We start from the raw sequence: 18022 nt of genomic DNA on the forward strand, positions 1-18022 counted from the left end.
AATTTTAAGATGCTATTATAAATCTATTGAAAATTAAAATTATGGGCATAAGGAATATAAATACCACAGAAGAACAGAAGCAATTGATATGCTTGTTCTTAAAAATGAAATTTCTTTACACAATCTATTAAATGAAAGCCCTGTATCTAAAATATCATACTACTAAGCTAATTTCCTCAAAATTAAATTCTAACATAAGTCTAAAGACATCTTAGAATATATGAAATAATACTTTAAGAAATAAAATATTGAAAATCTCCTTTTAATTTTTAGTAAGAATTCAGACTGTCAAGTCTTACCTTTGATGCCATTCTCATGAAAAGCTTATTTTGATCCTCTGATGTACTCATCTTTTCATTCCTGATCAAATCCTTCAGGTCCAAATTATCATCATCTTGAAAATATCGGACTCTTTCCTTATCCACATGAGTAGGGATCTAATAATCAGTACCAAAAAAATCAAGATTGTTGATATGATTTCCAACTTATTTTAAAACAAACCCATGAAAAATGTTATGAATCATGCTACCATAACCAACATCTGAAATTACAGGTAGTCTTTGACTTATGATCATTCAGGTCAGAACTTTTGATGGTTAGAACTTTTGATGGTACTGAAAAAATTGACTTATAACCCATCCTCAAAGTTATGTTCATTGCAACACCCTCACAATCACATGATCATGATTTATCCACTTGGTAACTGGACCGCTTTAACGACGGTTGCAGCATCCTGTGATAATACAATTGCAATTTGCAACCTTTCCAGCCATTTTCCAACAAGCAAAGTCAATGGGGAAGCCAGCAGGAAATGTCTCACTTAATAATTCACTTAACAACCATGGGGGAAAAGTCATAAAATTGGGTGTAGTTCCATGATGTCTCACTGTTTAATGATGAATTTTCTGGTCCCACTACAATCATAAGTTAAGGACTTCCTGTATAGAAAATCAGTTTCAACAAAATGTAAATTGATAGAATGCATGGAATAATATAATTTTCTTTTTGGTATGATCAACAACATAGGCATCTTGAAAAAGCTGTTTAAAATTATAGAAAAGCATCTTAAAGATGGCTTTTTTTCTTAGAACATTTTTACAAATCATCATTCCTTCAAAGGGAAAACAAAAACAGGGACATTTAAAGCATTCTATTCTGTTCAAAATGGACTATTCCAACCATTTCAAAAACCTTGTTCCTTCCCAAAACAGCTCAAGAAAATGTTTCAAGTTTGAAACAGGCATTTTCAAATTGGAATGTTTTGAAAGTTCCTAGAAAAAAGCAGATAAAATCTTAATTCCCCTTATTGATGAACTGATGCGAACTCTACTATTCCACACAGGTCATAATAAAAGAGACGAATGAAATAGCTAAGAATTTGCTTTTTATGGTACATGGACTTCAAGGTCACTATTGCTCTAATGCCACCTCACACAAGATAGGTTTAGGAAGTATGAACTAATAAGACGTAGTCTACATATTACATATTTTATTAATATATGTATGTACTAATATAAGAAGTAATACACACACATATGTAAAAACACCCACCATTTGATTCTTCCTCCTTCTGGCTACATGATCCAATGTTTCTTCTGGAATATTAACAGGCCATGCTCTACCAGATTTATCAGTTCTGACCAAGATTGCTTCATGGTCTTCTTGAAAACCAGTTGTCTATTAAGATAAAAAATAAATAAAACAGAGAGAGTTAACAAAATAGAAAACATTAAAGCAGGTGTTGCACCTTAATTTAAAAACCCAACAACTGTTATATACTAAATATGACATTTAAACAGAACTGACGAAATCCAGAAAATTCAAAACAATTTTTTCTACTAAAATAAACACAGAATTAAGATTCTTCCAAGAGCAAAATCTATACTCTACACATATAAATGACCTATTTTGTATAATTTCTCTTACTAAGTGCTGATATTATAAGTAGGCTTGAAAATATTTTAACTTAATGGACATGCATACATTATTCCCCAAACCTTTAAAAGATCAAACAGAATTTCATCATACTTCAAAGTTACAGACCAGTTAATATAGGTCAGTTTTTTTGTGACTGACATTAAATGTTACCTTGAACTGAGGGGAAAATGTCAGGGAAAACCAAAATTACACACCCATCAGAGCCCATCCAATCTTGGTAATACATGCCAGATTTTGGTGTTCATCCACTACCATATGATATTTACTGTGGAGGAAAAAACTGATTCACCACTCTCTACTCAGTGTGGGATTGAGATTAGGTTAAACGGACATAATTTGCATTAGGATTAATTTGTTCAAAAGTTTCTAAGAGAATCTGGAAATGGAACTGAGTCTCTTTTCTAAAGAAAGAATTTGTACTTTCCCAACTAGCTAGTGTTCTTTTTATTTGTACAAATAACTAAATAGCCATATCCAATAATGTCTGGAGAGTTTTACCAACTGACAGCAGTGGCACAGTGGTTAGAATGCAGTATTGCACGCTAAATCTGCCCACAGCCTAAAGTTCAATCCTGACACGACTCAAGATCGACTCAGATCCTTCCAAGATCTGTAAAATGAGGAGCCAGATTATTGGGGGAAGTATGTAAACTGCCTAGAGGGTCGTCTTATACACCGGGTGCTGAAACTTTAGGGACAGGGCTGGCTGGAAAACCTGGAGCGGATCTCCCATTTAGTCTGCGCAGGGAAAGCGGGACCAATTGGAGTAGAAGCTGCAGTCTGTGATTTTTTACAGGCTGGGGTCTGGGCGTCTTTCCTTCTAAAGTTGAAGAGCAGCTGTAGGCAGGTGGGGAATGCAAGAGCAATTTGAAAGGCAGGTGGGGAATGCGTAGCAGAGCAGCATCTTAGCTCTAAGGACACATTTGACTCAGGAACTGGGCGGGCTGGCTAGAAAACCTGGAGCGGATCTCCCATTTGGTCTTTTTTTTAAATCCCATTTATATCCCACCCTTCTCCGAAGACTCAGGGCGCCTTACTATTTAAAGCACAAATCAATGTGCTTAGCAATAGCCTTCATTCTATGTATATGCCTGCCTATTAGAGCTTTCACACACCCCCCACAAGCAGCATTATTACAAAGTCAGCTTATTGCTCCCAACAATCTGAGTCCTCATTTTACCTACCTCGGAAGGATGGAAGGCTGACTCAACCTTGAGCCTGGTGGGATGAGAACCTGCACTAATTGCAGGCAGCTGGTGTTACATAAGGCTCTGCGCAGGGAAAGCTTTAGAGTGAATTAGGAAAAGTGAAAAAGTGAATTAGGAAAATAGGAAACGGTTGCTGGAATTGGGTATGTGTAGTTTAATGAAGAGAAGGGTGAGGGGTGACACGATAGCAGTGATCCAATATCTCAGGGGCTGCCACAAAGAAGAGGGAGCCAAGCTATTCTCCAAAGCACCTGAAAGCAGGACAAGAAGCAATGGATGGAAACTAGTCAAGGAGAGAAGCAACCTAGAACTAAGGAGAAACTTCCTGACAGTTAGAACAATTAACCAGTGGAACAACCTGCCTCCAGAAGTGGTGAATGCTCCAACACTGGAAGTTTTTAAGAGGAGACTGGACAGCCATTTGTCTGAAATGGTATAGGGTTTCCTGCCTTAGCAGGGGGTTTGACTAGATGACCTCCAACTACTACTTCTTCTTCTTCTTCTTCTTCTTCTTCTTCTTCTTCTTCTTCTTCTTCTTCTTCTTCTTCTTCTTCTTCTTCTTCTTCTTCTTCTTCTTCTTCAGTTTAATCCACTTGCACTGTTTTATGTTTACATGTTTGATGACAAACAGCCTTATGTTTATAAGTGACAGTTTTCCTACTAAGTACCTGCATGTCATAAGCATTTGAATTAAAATTACCATATTAAAATCAAATCTAATGTTTTTTAATTTTTATTTGGTGTGCGTTGGAAGAGGGGTAGTCTTTTTTTTATTTTCTTTTTTTCTCTCCCCCCCCTACCTCCCCCCAACCGCCCTCCCTCCTCCCCTCCCTCCACCCCCCCCTCCACCCCCCGACTTCCCAGAGCTAAATACAAGGTATATATATATATAAAAAGGCAATCATAAACAACCATATACTAACAACTATAAATTCTAAAATCCATCACTCTCTAGCTTATATAGGATAAGACACACCTTAACAATATTAAATATATATAAGAAACTAGAATAAAAAAAGAAAAAAAAAACGAAAGAAGACTTATTCGAATGCTACATAAAACTTCTTAACCCTATACTTGTTCTGGATAAACTCAATCCATTTTCTCCATTCCATAATATAACGTTCTTGCGAATGATCTTTCAAATAGGCCGAAATCTTCGCCATCTCTGCCAGGTCGGAAACCTTTAAAGTCCACTCTTCTATGGTCGGCAGTTCCTCTTTCTTCCAATATTGGCCTATCAAAAGTCTTGCCGCCGTAATTAAGTTCAACATCAGCTTGGTGTCCACAACTGTAGCGTCTGCAATTATTCCCAACAAAAAAAGTTGCGGACAAAACTTTATCCTCTGTTTAAAAATCTTCTGCATATTCCACCAGACTTTTATCCAAAAAGCCTTAACCTTCTTACATGTCCACCATATGTGAAAATATGTTGCATCTTCATCACCACACCTCCAACATTTAGGCTGATAATTCGGATACATACTTGCAAGCTTTTTAGGATCTAGATGCCATCTATAAAACATTTTGTAAAAATTTTCTCTTAGATTTTGAGCTTGAGTAAATTTTACGTTCCTCACCCAAATCTTTTCCCACGTGTCCATTGTAATAACTTCCTGGATGTTTTGGGCCCATTTAATCATACAATCCTTAACAAGCTCTGTTTCCGAGTCAATCTCTATCAATGCAAGATATATCCGTTTAATATGTGCTGGTCCCTGATTTCTAATCTGCTTTATCAAATTTTCATCAGTCATTGTAAATCCATTTTTCTGGTCTTCTTTCCACCTGGCCTGTAATTGAATATATTGAAACCAAGTTTGAACAACCTTCTCTTCTCGCAAGAGGCTATATGATTTCAAACACCAAACATTCCTTTCCAAGCTTAAAATTTCCTTGTACGTAGTCACATCATGTTTGAAACCAGCATGTATATTTTCTATTGCGTGTTTTGGAATTGCCCACAATGGTATCTTGCTGCTTAGCTTATGTCTATACTTCTTCCAGACTCTCAGCAATGCCTGTCTTAAAATATGCATCCTAAACACAGTATCTACCTTCTTATCATACAACAAATATGCATGCCAGCCAAACAACAAATCATGGCCCTCAAGATTTAATAACCTCAATTGCGTCAAATTAATCCAGTCGCTTATTCCTACTAATGCAGCAGCTTCATAATATAATTTAAAATTAGGCAATTTAAGGCCACCTCTCTCACGAGTATCCTGCATAATCTTAAGTTTAACTCGTGGCTTTTTCCCTGCCCACACAAATTTATTGATACCACGCTGCCATTACTCCAAATTAGAATCTTTCTTAAGAATCGGTATCATTTGAAACAAAAATAAAAATTTGGGCAGGATATTCATTTTCACTGCTGCAATCCGTCCCAACAAAGACAATTGCAATTTTTGCCAACTCTCCAATTCTTTTTGAATTTTCCCCCATAGTTTTTCATAATTATTTTTATATAGCTTTGTATTAGAGGGCGACAAAATCACCCCCAGATATTTAACCCTCTTAACAATCTCAAATCCAGTTAATCCTTCTAAGAGAGCCTTCTGTGAAACTGTCATATTTCTAGCCAAAATTTTAGTTTTCTGTGTATTTACTTTAAATCCAGAAACCTTCCCATATTGTGTTATTATCTCCATCAGGTCCACAACAGAGTTCTCTGGCTGGGTCACTGTAACAACCAGATCATCTGCAAATGCTCTCAATCTATAGTCCTGATCTCCAACTTGTATCCCCTTAATTTTTTCCGAGCTCCGAATCTTAACCAATAGTATCTCTAATGTTAACACAAATAACAAGGGCGATAACGGACACCCTTGCCTTGTGCCCTTCTCAATATTACATGCTGCTGTCAGGCTATTGTTAACTATGATTCGGGCAGTTTGTTTTTGATATAATGCCCTAATCGGCTGTAAAAATTTTTCCCCAAAATCCATTTTATCTAAAACTTTCAACAAAAATTGCCAATTCAATTGATCAAAGGCCTTTTCAGCATCTAAAAAGATTAACGCTGCAGAGATCTGGTTGTGCCTTTCCAAAAACTCTAACACATCAACTATATGTCTCACATTATTTTTCATTTGCCTACCACTAATAAACCCCGTTTGATCCCCATGAATCACCTGTTGCAGAACCCTCATCAGTCTATTAGCCAAAACCTTAGCAAATATCTTATAATCTGTATTTAAAAGCGATATCGGTCTATAATTTTTAACTTGAGTAGCATCCTGGTCTTCCTTCAGAATCAAAGAGATAAAAGCTGTTCTCCAAGACGGTGGCACCTTTCCCCCCCTCTGAATTGTCTGAAACAGTTCCTTTAACGGCTTTATCATCTCAAATTGTAGATTTTTATAATAGGCCGCAGTCAAGCCATCCGTGCCTGGCGCTTTATCCACCTTCAGTTCCTTAATTGCTGTAAGAATTTCTTCTTCTGTAATCAGTTGATTAATCCCCTCTTTTTGTACTTGCGTAAGAACTGGGATGCTAGCATTCTCCAAGTATATATCAATATCTTTTACATTAATTTCCTCTTTAGTATATAATTTCGAATAAAAATCCACAAAAGCATCCTTAATAAGATTCTGTTGAAACACAACCCTTCCTTTATACTCAATCTTATCTATATTAGAGGCCCTTTGTTTCTTCCTCAGTCTATAAGCTAACCATCTGCCTGGTTTATTAGCGTTGCAAAAAGTATTGTGCCTAGCAAACCGCAGATTGGTTGCCACTTGATCTGCCATTAATTTATCAAATTGTCCTCTTAGCAGTCTAATAGCCTCCTTGACCTTCACATCCTCTGGATTCAAAATCAAAGCCTTTTCTTTTTCCTTTATTTCATTCTCCAGTTCTTTCCTTCTAATTTCCACTGCACGTCTATGTCTATTATTCATATATATCAACACCCCTCTCATATAGGCTTTGCTAGCATCCCAAACCATGTCCATAGAGGTACCCTTATTCATATTAATCTCAAAAAAGTCCTTCATCCGCTGTTTGCATTCTTCCACATTTCTCTGATTTCTAAACAAATTCTCATTTACGCACCACGAGCGCCTGTCTCTTTTCTCCTTATCAATCTCCAACCAAACTGGACTGTGGTCAGAAATAGTTCTTGCACAAATCTTCACCTTTTTAGTTCTCAAAAAAAAATCATTAGTCAACAAAATAAAATCAATCCTCGAAAAAGATTGGTGTCTGTCAGAATAAAAAGTATAATCCTTCTCCTGCAAGTGTCTCTCACGCCAAATATCTCGCAATTCCAGGTCATCCTTCATTTCAAAAAAAGATTTAGGCAGTCTAGCATGACTTGGAATGCGCTTAAAAGCTCCAGCCTTGTCCAACTGTACATCCAAAACACCATTCCAGTCTCCCATAAAAATAAAAGATTTATAGTCCAACTGGGTAAGCTTTGTGTGGAGTAAGCTAAAAAAATCAGCTTGTTGTTGGTTAGGTGCATATAATCCAACTAGAAGCGTCTTTTTACCTTCTAACAACAGCTCAATCATAACATATCTTCCATGCTTATCTGCTTCAATTAAGTCTGCTGTTAAGGCACTTTTAACATAAACAACCACTCCATTTTTCTTATTCTCTGCAGAGGCAACAAATTGCGTACCCGGTCTCGAGTTCAATAAATGCTTTTGATCCAAAACTCTAATATGCGTTTCTTGCAAACATATAACATCTATCTTAAATTGTTTTAAATATTGAAAAACTTTCTTCCTCTTCTGCGGTGAATTTAGTCCATTAACATTCCAGGTTAGAAATTTAGTTGCCATGCATATCCTCCCAAAGCTCTTGGAGCACAGCTTTGATAGGACTAACTTCTTTAGGCCGTGCTCCTCCCACAGCTTGACTATATGTACGTTGTGAAGAATCTGAAGACTTTTGCTGATCTTGTTCTTTTATTTTCTTTGCTCGTTTTAAAGCAGCACGCGTTACTCTTTGCTCTCTAGGATCATCCAGAGAAGTTGTAACTTGATCTCCTCCAGCACCACTTTCCTCTGTTTCATCCTCTTGATGTTCTCCTTCTCCCGATCCCTTTCCAGCTTCCAGAAGTGTTAATGGGGTTGCTTTTAAGACATTATTGTAGAAATCACGCGCTTGCTTCACAGTAATCAGCCGATACCTTTTACCTTCATGCATCACCATCAGCCCATCTGGAATCTCCCATCTGAACTTTATATCTCTTTGCTTAAGCTCATGCACGAGAAATGTATAGTCCTTCCTTCCCCTTAAAATCCTTGGAGGAATTTCTTTTAAAACCAAGACTTCTTGTTCAGCAATCACCACTTTAGCATCATAGGCAGCTTGTATAACTTGATCTCTAATCTCTCTTTTTGCAAAATAAACCACCACATCTCTAGGCAACTTTCTCTGTCTGGCAATCCATGAATTCACCCGAAACACTTTATCCATAGCTGCTCTTATTTCAGATGCTGGCTGTTTTAATACCACTTCAAGAGCCTCAGAGATCAGCTGCTTTAAATCTTCTTTAATATTCTCTTTTAAACCTCTGATTCTGACAGCAAACTGCATCTGGTAATATTGGGCTAGGCTTAACTCTCTTTCCACTTTGTCTCTTGCATTTTCATTCTCCCGTGCTTTTACTTCTAATATAGCATTCCCTTGAGCCAGATCATCCATTTTTTCATCTAATTCTTCCACACATCCCGCCACTTTATGCACTGAAGACAAAATGTCTACCTTCATCACGCTGAACTTCTGTTCCATCCTCTCTTCCATTCTCTCCTCCAATTTCTCCAATTTCTCCTCCATCTGTGCAAATTTATCACCCATTGATTGATTGATTGATTCCAAAAGTTTATCCAGAGCATCTCGTAAGTCCTTCGATGTCAGCACTTCAGGAGGGTGCAACGCCTGTAGTGATGATTGTTGCACCGGCGAGGATCCACCGCTCCGAAGAGTTTTAGGGGGAGGTTTCGCCGCCATCTTTTAGTCCTCAGTTATGACGCACTTTCACTTAAAGTTTAAAAAGTCCAACAAGCTAGAGAGTATAGTAAAATAATCCTCTTCACCTTTACCTCTTGTACCGCTCTGCCTGCTCCTTTAAATCATAGTCCTTTCTTCAGGCAGGGATGGTTCGCAGACGCCTGGCTCTGCTCCAAGAAGTTCGGAGCAGAGACGCCGGCCAGCTGGGAGCAACCCAGGCTTCGGGGGAGTTCAATCCTTCAGCCGCCCAAGCTCCAAGCTCAGGCGGCCCCGGAGAACTCTACCCCTACCTGGGGCCTCACCCCCTCCTCTTCTCCTGAGGAGGGGGCTTCAATTTCGCCCGAACAGCTGATCGGCGCTGTTTCGGGCGAAAAAACAAACAGCTGAGCCGCGGGCAGCCCGGGAAGGCTGTCTTCGGCGCCGCGCCGCCACCGGAAGTCCGGAAGAGGGGTAGTCTTATACGGCGAGTATAGCCCAAACCCTATAATTTAACAGGAAATGTAGGGGGTCGTCTTATACGCCCAGTCGTCTTATACGCCCAGTCGTCTTATACGCTGGAAAATACGGTACTACTACTATTATTATTTTTTCTCCTTACCACTAACTCTCAAATAAAGTTATGAGAATTTCTCATTAGCGTGCAACTGAATTCCACGGAGACTTTAAAAGATGTAATATTACACATCCCTCATGCCCTGTAGATGTTTCATAATACTTTTATAAAAGCATTTTACTGATTGTTCATTGCTATTGGACAATTTTTCATACATGGTCCAAAAGGACTGTGATATTGTCTTTATATAACTACTGTACTTTATATAAGTACTATTTTAAAGGATTGCTTTATATAACTGTCCTATGAGAATTTCACACTAACAATACATAAAATTGAATTCCATGCAGCATCTAATGCCACAAACCCCTCATAACTTGCAGATGTTGCAAAGTATTGTTATTAAAAGAGCCTTGGTGGAGCAGTGGGCTAATGCCTCCTTAAGTAACACCAGCTGCCTGCAATTAGTGCAGGTTCGCATCCCACCAGGCTCAAGGTTGACTCAGCCTTCCATCCTTCCGAGGTAGGTAAAATGAGGACCCAGATTGTTGGGGGCAATAAGCTGACTGTGTAATAATGCCACTTGGGGTGTGTGAAAGCCCTAATAAGCAGGCATATACATAGAATGAAGGCTACTGCTAAGTTTGTAAAGCCGCCCTGAGTCTTCGGAGAAGGGCAGGATATAAATGGAATTAAAATAAAAAAAAAATAAAAATTAGTTCCCTCCCCCCAAAAAAACAACCCTCTACGTTGCTATTGGACAACAATCTTCCATATAATGTTTAAGACACTGGTACTTTTAAATTGCCTATTTATTCTGAAATAAGTCAATGAAATATGCAGTAAGGTATACAAATAAAAGTTAAAAATACTTGTTAATCAAAAAGCCTCATTCAAATTTCATAGAAGCTCTTTCATGAACTACTTTCAGAAAAGCTTATCCACATCAGGAGCTTATTTTATTATTTATTATTTGCTCAAGATTAATGGCAGATTACATAACCCAGAGAAGAAGAAGAAGAAGAAGAAGAAGAAGAAGAAGAAGAAGAAGAAGAAGAAGAAGAAGAAGAAGAAGAAGAAGAAGAAGAAGTAGAAGAAGAAGAGGAGGAAGAAGAAGAAGAAGAAGAAGAAGAAGAAGAAGAAGAAGAAGAAGAAGAAGAAGAAGAAGAAGAAGAAGAAGTCATGTGTACTTTAATGAAGTCACTGCCACAAAAAAATGGACTTAAAATTTTTCATGAAAATGTTGCCCTGCTAGGCTTGACTACCTACAAAACCTTCATTCACCAGAAGGTAGTTGGTGAGATTAACTCTGCCATCCCATTTAGCTGACTAGATGGCCAGAATTAGTTTTAAGAAGGCAGAATGGCATGTTATTATTCTTTTAGAACCAGATTTCGAGTAGGATGTAGTGTAATTTCATTATAATTTTAAAAGTATTCAGCCTTTGTGAAGAAAGTCACTCATTAACTCATTTGGAAATACACAGAGCATCAATATTACAAGTGAATTTCAGCCACAACAGAAATGTCATTTGAATCAAGAAAATCACACGAATTATGCAAACATTATTTCCAATCTTTAAAAAGGGAGTGATTTCATGATTTGGAAGACTCCAATACTTAGAGATAAATAAATGAACATATTAGAACAGAATGCTTCTTAACAGAGAGAACATGTTCATACTATGGGTTTGTGTAATGTGAAAAACTGTAAGCTATGATTTACTAAATGTAGTAAATTTTCAGATGAATGGGAGCCATTAATAAAATAGATACCTAAGGAATGCATCCTTGAAGCAGCTACCTTACAGCAAATCTTATCAGAATATTCCCTTGGCAACCCCTTGACATGTTTCTTTTCATTAAGACAATTACGGTATTCTCTTTTTGAAGATATTAACTGTAGAAGGTGGGGAAGTAACCCAAGATCTATTACTAATGAACATGCATGCTTACATCATCTATTATTTATGCATATATCTGCCTGCATCATTTTCCCTTCCTTTTTGGAATGTGTGAATATCAACGCATCTCTTTGTTTGCAGGGGTGTCTCTCACTATCTGTTTGGTGGCTACCCTCCAACATGTGCTATCTGATAAAGTCTGTAGTCAGCCTTATTTGTTTTGTGTCCTGTGTTTTGATTCCAAACATAAAAAAACTGTTTTGATTCCAAACATAAATAACTGATTTACATAACACATTAAACAAAACCAAACACACATTATGGCTTCGTGCAATGCGTCAGCATAGCCAGTTGCTCTAGATCAGATTTTAATTTTCTAATTTTGGACAGGAACTACATTTTGATGACATGTCCTACTAATTTCATTTGGGCTCTGATAATCAGGGACTCAATGCCGATATAGTTTACCAGTTTCTGGCAACCCTTGTGCTATGAAGCTGCCATCGGTTTTGGAGGCAAGAGCTGCCAAAGCCTGATATAAAACTGTGAACAGCATCGCAAAATAACACCCACAGTTACCACAACAATGTAGTTTCACTGCCTCCACTGTGTTAGACTCCTCCAGAGTGGGACTGCAGAGCCACCTCTGTGTCCACAGATGAACTGCACATCAGCATTTAAACCTTAAAGACTAACATACGTAAAAAGCCTTCTTTTGGCCATCAGAACAAGTACCTTGAAATTATAAAGCACAAGAATTTGCATGCTGCACATACTCTGTGACATATATCATATGTATTTGATTAATCAAGCATTAGGTATAATTATATCAATTGTATATAGAGATTACATAGTAAAAACCTTGCCACCAATCCCTGCATTTTGATTCAACAAGCCTCCTAGCCCTAAAAGCGCCCTGGGTGGATGGCACGCTAACTAAAATAATGCTCTTAGGTAGACTGTTCTATAATTTCACATCAAAAACTGAAAATGCTCCACAATGCAGCATAATTGGCACACAACGCACAGCTAAGCAAAGCAGACTGATTACATGAGGTCACTATCTATTAAAATGGCCCTGATTTTCAATGTTTATTGGGTAATTAATAAAATTTTAAGAATAGCTCTGTCACAGAGAGGGACAGAGAAAGGGAAAAATAATAATTGCTAAAGACAAACATAAAACAAGCTGGGCTAATGAAAAACATGTGCACAGGTCCAATAGGGTGCAAAATAAATGTAGTTCTCTACTAAAACTAAACAAAATCAATCCAGATCGAGTATCACAAAAGAACAGCAATATTTAGATAAAGATGTCATATAGCATTAACAAGCAAAGTGGAATGGAAATATTTAGACCAGGGGTTCCCCACCCTTCTCCGTGGACCGGCACCAGTCTGCGGCATGCCAGCAATAGGGCAGCGCAAACAAGCAAAGCCCTATCTGCAGGATGCAGGCAGTAAACAAAACCACACCCCCTCCAGTCTGTGGGAAACCTCTCTCCACAGAACTGGTCCCTGGTGCCCAAAACATTGGCCGCTTCAGGTTTACACCAAGGTTTCTCAACCTGGCAATTATTAAGATATCTTACTGGCTAGGGAATTCTGGGAATTGAAGTCTACAGATCTTAAGGTTGCTAATACTGACAAATACTGGTTTAGTCACACTGGACAAACTGGATATTTCAGTGAATCCCCTAAGTTAGGGGTGTTAAACTGCCGGCCCGCAGGCCAGTTGCATCATAAGGAGACCATGCCCATCCCAGCTCTGGCAATGCAAAAATAGTCACAATACATCACGTGACATGGCAAGTTTAACACCTGTGCCCTAATTGATCAAAAACTAACTTAATCTCTGAACTACTGCAAATCTGAATGCATACTTATTATTTATGCAACCAAGTAAGTAACTCCAATGCATAGGGGATAAAATGGGACAACCAAAACTAAGATTGGAGACTATAAGGAGAGGTTCTGAGTAAAGTTCATCAACTTGTGTATTAGAAGAAAATAAAAATAAATCAAGCCTGAAAAAAGCCACACAAAATAATGTGTTCAACCAACTTCATGGACTCCTGAATTAATTATTGTGCTCTGTAAAAAGGTTGGTGACATAAAATTTTGAGGTTTATGCAGTACATTGTACCCTGAGAGCGAAAATGAAATTTGGGGCAAAATGTTGCAGAACTCCCAGCACTATATGCAAAGGTATCTGGAAAAGACAAAACAAAAATCTCCTTTTTCAGTTTTTCAAAAACATTTGCCTGCAAGCTATTTAGCAACAAGGCATCAGCCGCAGGCATCAGCCGTAAACAAAACCACACCCCCTCCAGTCTGTGGGAAACCTCTCTCCACAGAACTGGTCCCTGGTGCCCAAAACATTGGCCGCTTCAGGTTTACACCAAGGTTTCTCAACCTGGCAATTATTAAGATATCTTACTGGCTAGGGAATTCTGGGAATTGAAGTCTACAGATCTTAAGGTTGCTAATACTGACAAATACTGGTTTAGTCACACTGGACAAACTGGATATTTCAGTGAATCCCCTAAGTTAGGGGTGTTAAACTGCCGGCCCGCAGGCCAGTTGCATCATAAGGAGACCATGCCCATCCCAGCTCTGGCAATGCAAAAATAGTCACAATACATCACGTGACATGGCAAGTTTAACACCTATTTAGCAACAAGGCATCAGCCGCAGTTCTGGCTTTTTGCAAAGAAGCAGTGATGGTTATTTTCCGAGGATTGTAATCCTAATATGATAGAAGGGGTCAATAGCTTCAATACTCTGAGAGCTACACCAGTAACAGTGTGAGTTCCTGATTGGGTCTCCTTTGCCAAAGAGGAAGGAGAACTAAGAGCAATCCACAGTAGAAATGAAGACTCAAGAGTTTTCCCGGTGTGAAGGAAGTGAACGTCATTTAGAAATTCGAAAATCAAATGTTGATCAAGGCAAGCCATTCTTTGGTTATGTGGTTATAATTTGCAACTTTCCCAGCCAGCTTCTAACAAGCTAAGTCAACGGGGAAGCCAACAGGGATAGTCACAAATTGCAATCTTATGACGTCTCACTTAATAACCATGGCATTTTTTTCTCTTTTTTTCTACTTTTCTTTTTTTCCTGTCAATCTTTCTCTTTTATTTCTTTCTTTTCTCCTGTCTCACTCTATTTTAGTCTACATTAAATTTCTAGTCATTTTTAAAACTTTTCAACAAAATTATATTTAAAAAAGATAACCCTAACCCCACCCCACCCCCTCTGCCAATCCTCAAGAGAAATGCTCACAACAATGAAAACCTCGGACAGGAGGAAGAGCGACAGTCACTAAGCAAACTGTTGTAAGTCAAGGACTATCTGTACTTCATCACTTTTTTCTTTTTCTTTTTGGTCAGGTTTTTGACACCAAGTACTGGTGGTACTCGGATGTTGTCATATCCTAAAAGTGGTACAATGGGTGAAAAGGTTGAAAAGCCCTGATCTAAACAATGTCATCTATACTATCTGACAAACCACCATGTGGAATGGCACAGTCAGTAAAAACTTCAGCATGGTCTAGAGGGATGAAACCGAATGGTCCAGGGATCTGCAGAATATTCTCTTTCCAAGTTGGTGAGTTTTGAACATCCTTATGTTGTAAGATCAGTGTTAGGATTTAGTATGCATGTTTCCTTTTGCAAAGATCAGCCTGAAAAGCTAGAGGTAGAGATAGGTAAAGGTAAAGGTAAAGGTTCCCCCGCACATGCGTGCTAGTCGTTTCCAACTCTAGGGGCCGGTGCTCATCTCCGTTTCAAAGCCGAAGAGCCAGCGCTTGTCCGAGGACGTCTCCGTGGTCATGTGGCCAGCATGACTAGACGCCAAAGGCGCACGGAACGCTGTTACCTTCCCACCGTAGTGGTCCCTATTTTTCTACTTGCATTTTTACGTGCTTTCGAACTGCTAGGTTGGCAGAAGCTGGGACGAGTAACAGGCGCTCACTCTGCTACGCGGCACTCGGGATTCAACCCGCCAAACTGCCGATCTTCTGATCGACAAGCTCAGCGTCCTAACCCACTGAGCTACCGCGTCCCTATTGAGGTAGAGATAGGAATTACCAAATCTGAAGCAGGTGCTCAAAAAGGCTCCAAATTTCAAAGAGAAGAAAGCTATTATGATAGCCAGAACAAGAGAGATGATGGAAGTCTTAGATGACAAAAAGAACATCTGACAACTGAATTCATGGCTTCAATATCAAACAAGGGCAAGAGAGCTCAAACTAAAATGTCAACCAAAGAATACAACAGAACAGGAAAATTAGATCTTTTTAAGACCAAAGAAATCATAAGGCAATTTATAGCTTGAGGCAGGAATACTCAGGAGTATTGGAAAAATATATGTGAAGTTATTATTAGATAGATAGATAGATAGATAGATAGATAGATAGATAGATAGATAGATAGATTTATGTAGACAGATATAATACATACTTATACATACACACACAAATGCATGTATGTATGTATGTTATGTACTCCAATAAGTGGGTACAGATAATCCTCAACTTACAACAATTGAGCCCAAAATTTATGTTGCTAAGTGAGAACTTTGTTAAATGAGTTTTGCCCCATTTGTTAAGTGAAGCACTGTAGTTGTTGAATTAGTAACATGGTTAATTGTTGCGAGCCCACAACAAGGCTCGTGTGAGTGTGGCCACGAGCAACCACAATGAAGCTTACGCAAGTGGGGCCAAAAGTGCCCACAACGAGGCGTGAGCACTGGCCGGCCACTCATGTGGCCTAGTGGCAATTAGGCCACAGCCCGGTAAAGGGAACCCCTGTTCTAGTCCAACCTCCAACTAGTTGGTTCCACCTACCCCTGTACTTCCCGCTTCCCCTCCACTTATCTTTTTAATTTCATATTATGGTACTTCCATTGTTCATTTTTATTGTTTTATTCCTTTGCTATTATTATTTCTACATATTTTTATCATTTGTTTCTGTTTTATTGTTTAAGCCACTCAGAATAGTCCCTCGGTGAAATGGGTGGCTCAATAAATAAAGAAAGAAAATAAGTAAATAAGAAGTATCAATAAGATTTAAAAAGATAGAAAAGCTGGATTTTTTTTACAAATGATAATATATTTGGTGAGAGAGTGAATAATCAGGAACTAATTCCACAGGAAAATATACCAATTATCATTCCTCATACTGTTAGTTTTGCTTAAGATCTCACAAAACAGCAAAATACTAAATTAACACAAAGATTTCAGAAAAGCACATGAAATATAATTAGCTAAAATAACTTGGAGAAACCAAGTGGTTCAAAATACGCAAGGAAGTGTAGCAATATTTTTCCCTATATTAGTTTAACTTATATAGTTAACTTACAGAATTATAGTAAAAGAATGACAAGATTGGAAGATACAAAAAAATGGAGTTTGAGATGTGCAGATACTACTGTTACCTAAAAAACAACTTAGAACATTTTTTTATAAAACTAAAAATGGAAAGTGAAAAAAATGAGTTAATGCTGATACTGAGAAAAATAGTTAATAACAACCTGAATGACTAATGAATAGATGACGGTGAATAAGAGAAGACAATAGGGTTTTTTTAGGCTCAAAAATGAAGCTGACAGTGTGCTGGAGAAGAATAAATTCTAGAAAGAAAAGCAATATAGATAGATCATTGTTTAGTGACTGCCTCATTTGGCAGTTGCCATTATGATGGTGATGAAAACGCAATTTTGCAAACAATCCTCACATTTGTGACCTTCACAGGTGTGTAAAGCAAAAGGAAGTTTCACTTAATGATCAAACTGACAGTCCCAATTGTGGTTGCTAAGTAAGCACTACCTACAATTAACTTAAGGTCATGAGCATACAGACATTTCTTATAACAATAAAGACTGAAATAGTTAAAACAATGGTCTTTCCAGTGGTAACATACGGTTGTGAAGCTGCACTATAAGAAATGCCAAGAGAAAAATGGAAAACACTTTCAGATTATGCAATTGGAACACTTTACTAAGAGTAGCCTAAATGGGAGGAATCACCAATCAAAAAATATGACTTACTCTCTTAAAGTAATCAGTAAGTAGAAAACCACATTCTTTGAGCATTTGAGGCACTTGAATGATGGACCAGGAAAAACAATTATTACGCTTGACAAAGTTAAGGAAAATAGAAGAGGAAAACAATGGGCAGAGTCAAGATTATTGGAAAGAAAACAATAGAAACAGGTCAAGTTAGTCAGTACTGATCCATATCATCACCAGACATCAAACCCTAGTTAATGACATTTTTTTTAAAAAAAAATTATTTTAATCCCATTTATATCCCGCCCTTCTCCGAAGACTCAGGGCGGCTTACAATTTAAGCACAAACCAATGTGCTTAGCAATAGCCTTCATTCTATGTATATGCCTGCTTATTAGGGCTTTCGCCGCCCCCCCAAGCGGCATTATTACAAAGTCAGCTT

The 18022-nt window shown here is 38.1% G+C and overlaps 1 protein-coding gene across 4 annotated transcripts in view; it reads right to left on the reverse strand.

Moving 5' to 3' along the window:
- CWF19L2 (CWF19 like cell cycle control factor 2) overlaps positions 1-18022 on the reverse strand; it is a 92848-nt gene that overhangs the window by 34086 nt on the left and 40740 nt on the right. For all 4 annotated transcript variants that reach the window (XM_081327094.1, XM_081327096.1, XM_081327095.1 and 1 more), the window contains 2 exons: positions 1552-1677; positions 300-437 (listed from right to left, as the gene is read on the reverse strand). In XM_081327094.1, coding sequence (XP_081183220.1) covers positions 300-437; positions 1552-1677 — 264 coding nt within the window. The remainder of the gene's footprint in view (positions 1-299; positions 438-1551; positions 1678-18022) is intronic.

This window comes from Vipera berus (assembly GCF_964194415.1).
Source record: "Vipera berus genome assembly, chromosome: 4".
In the NCBI taxonomy this organism is placed as follows: domain Eukaryota; kingdom Metazoa; phylum Chordata; class Lepidosauria; order Squamata; family Viperidae; genus Vipera; species Vipera berus.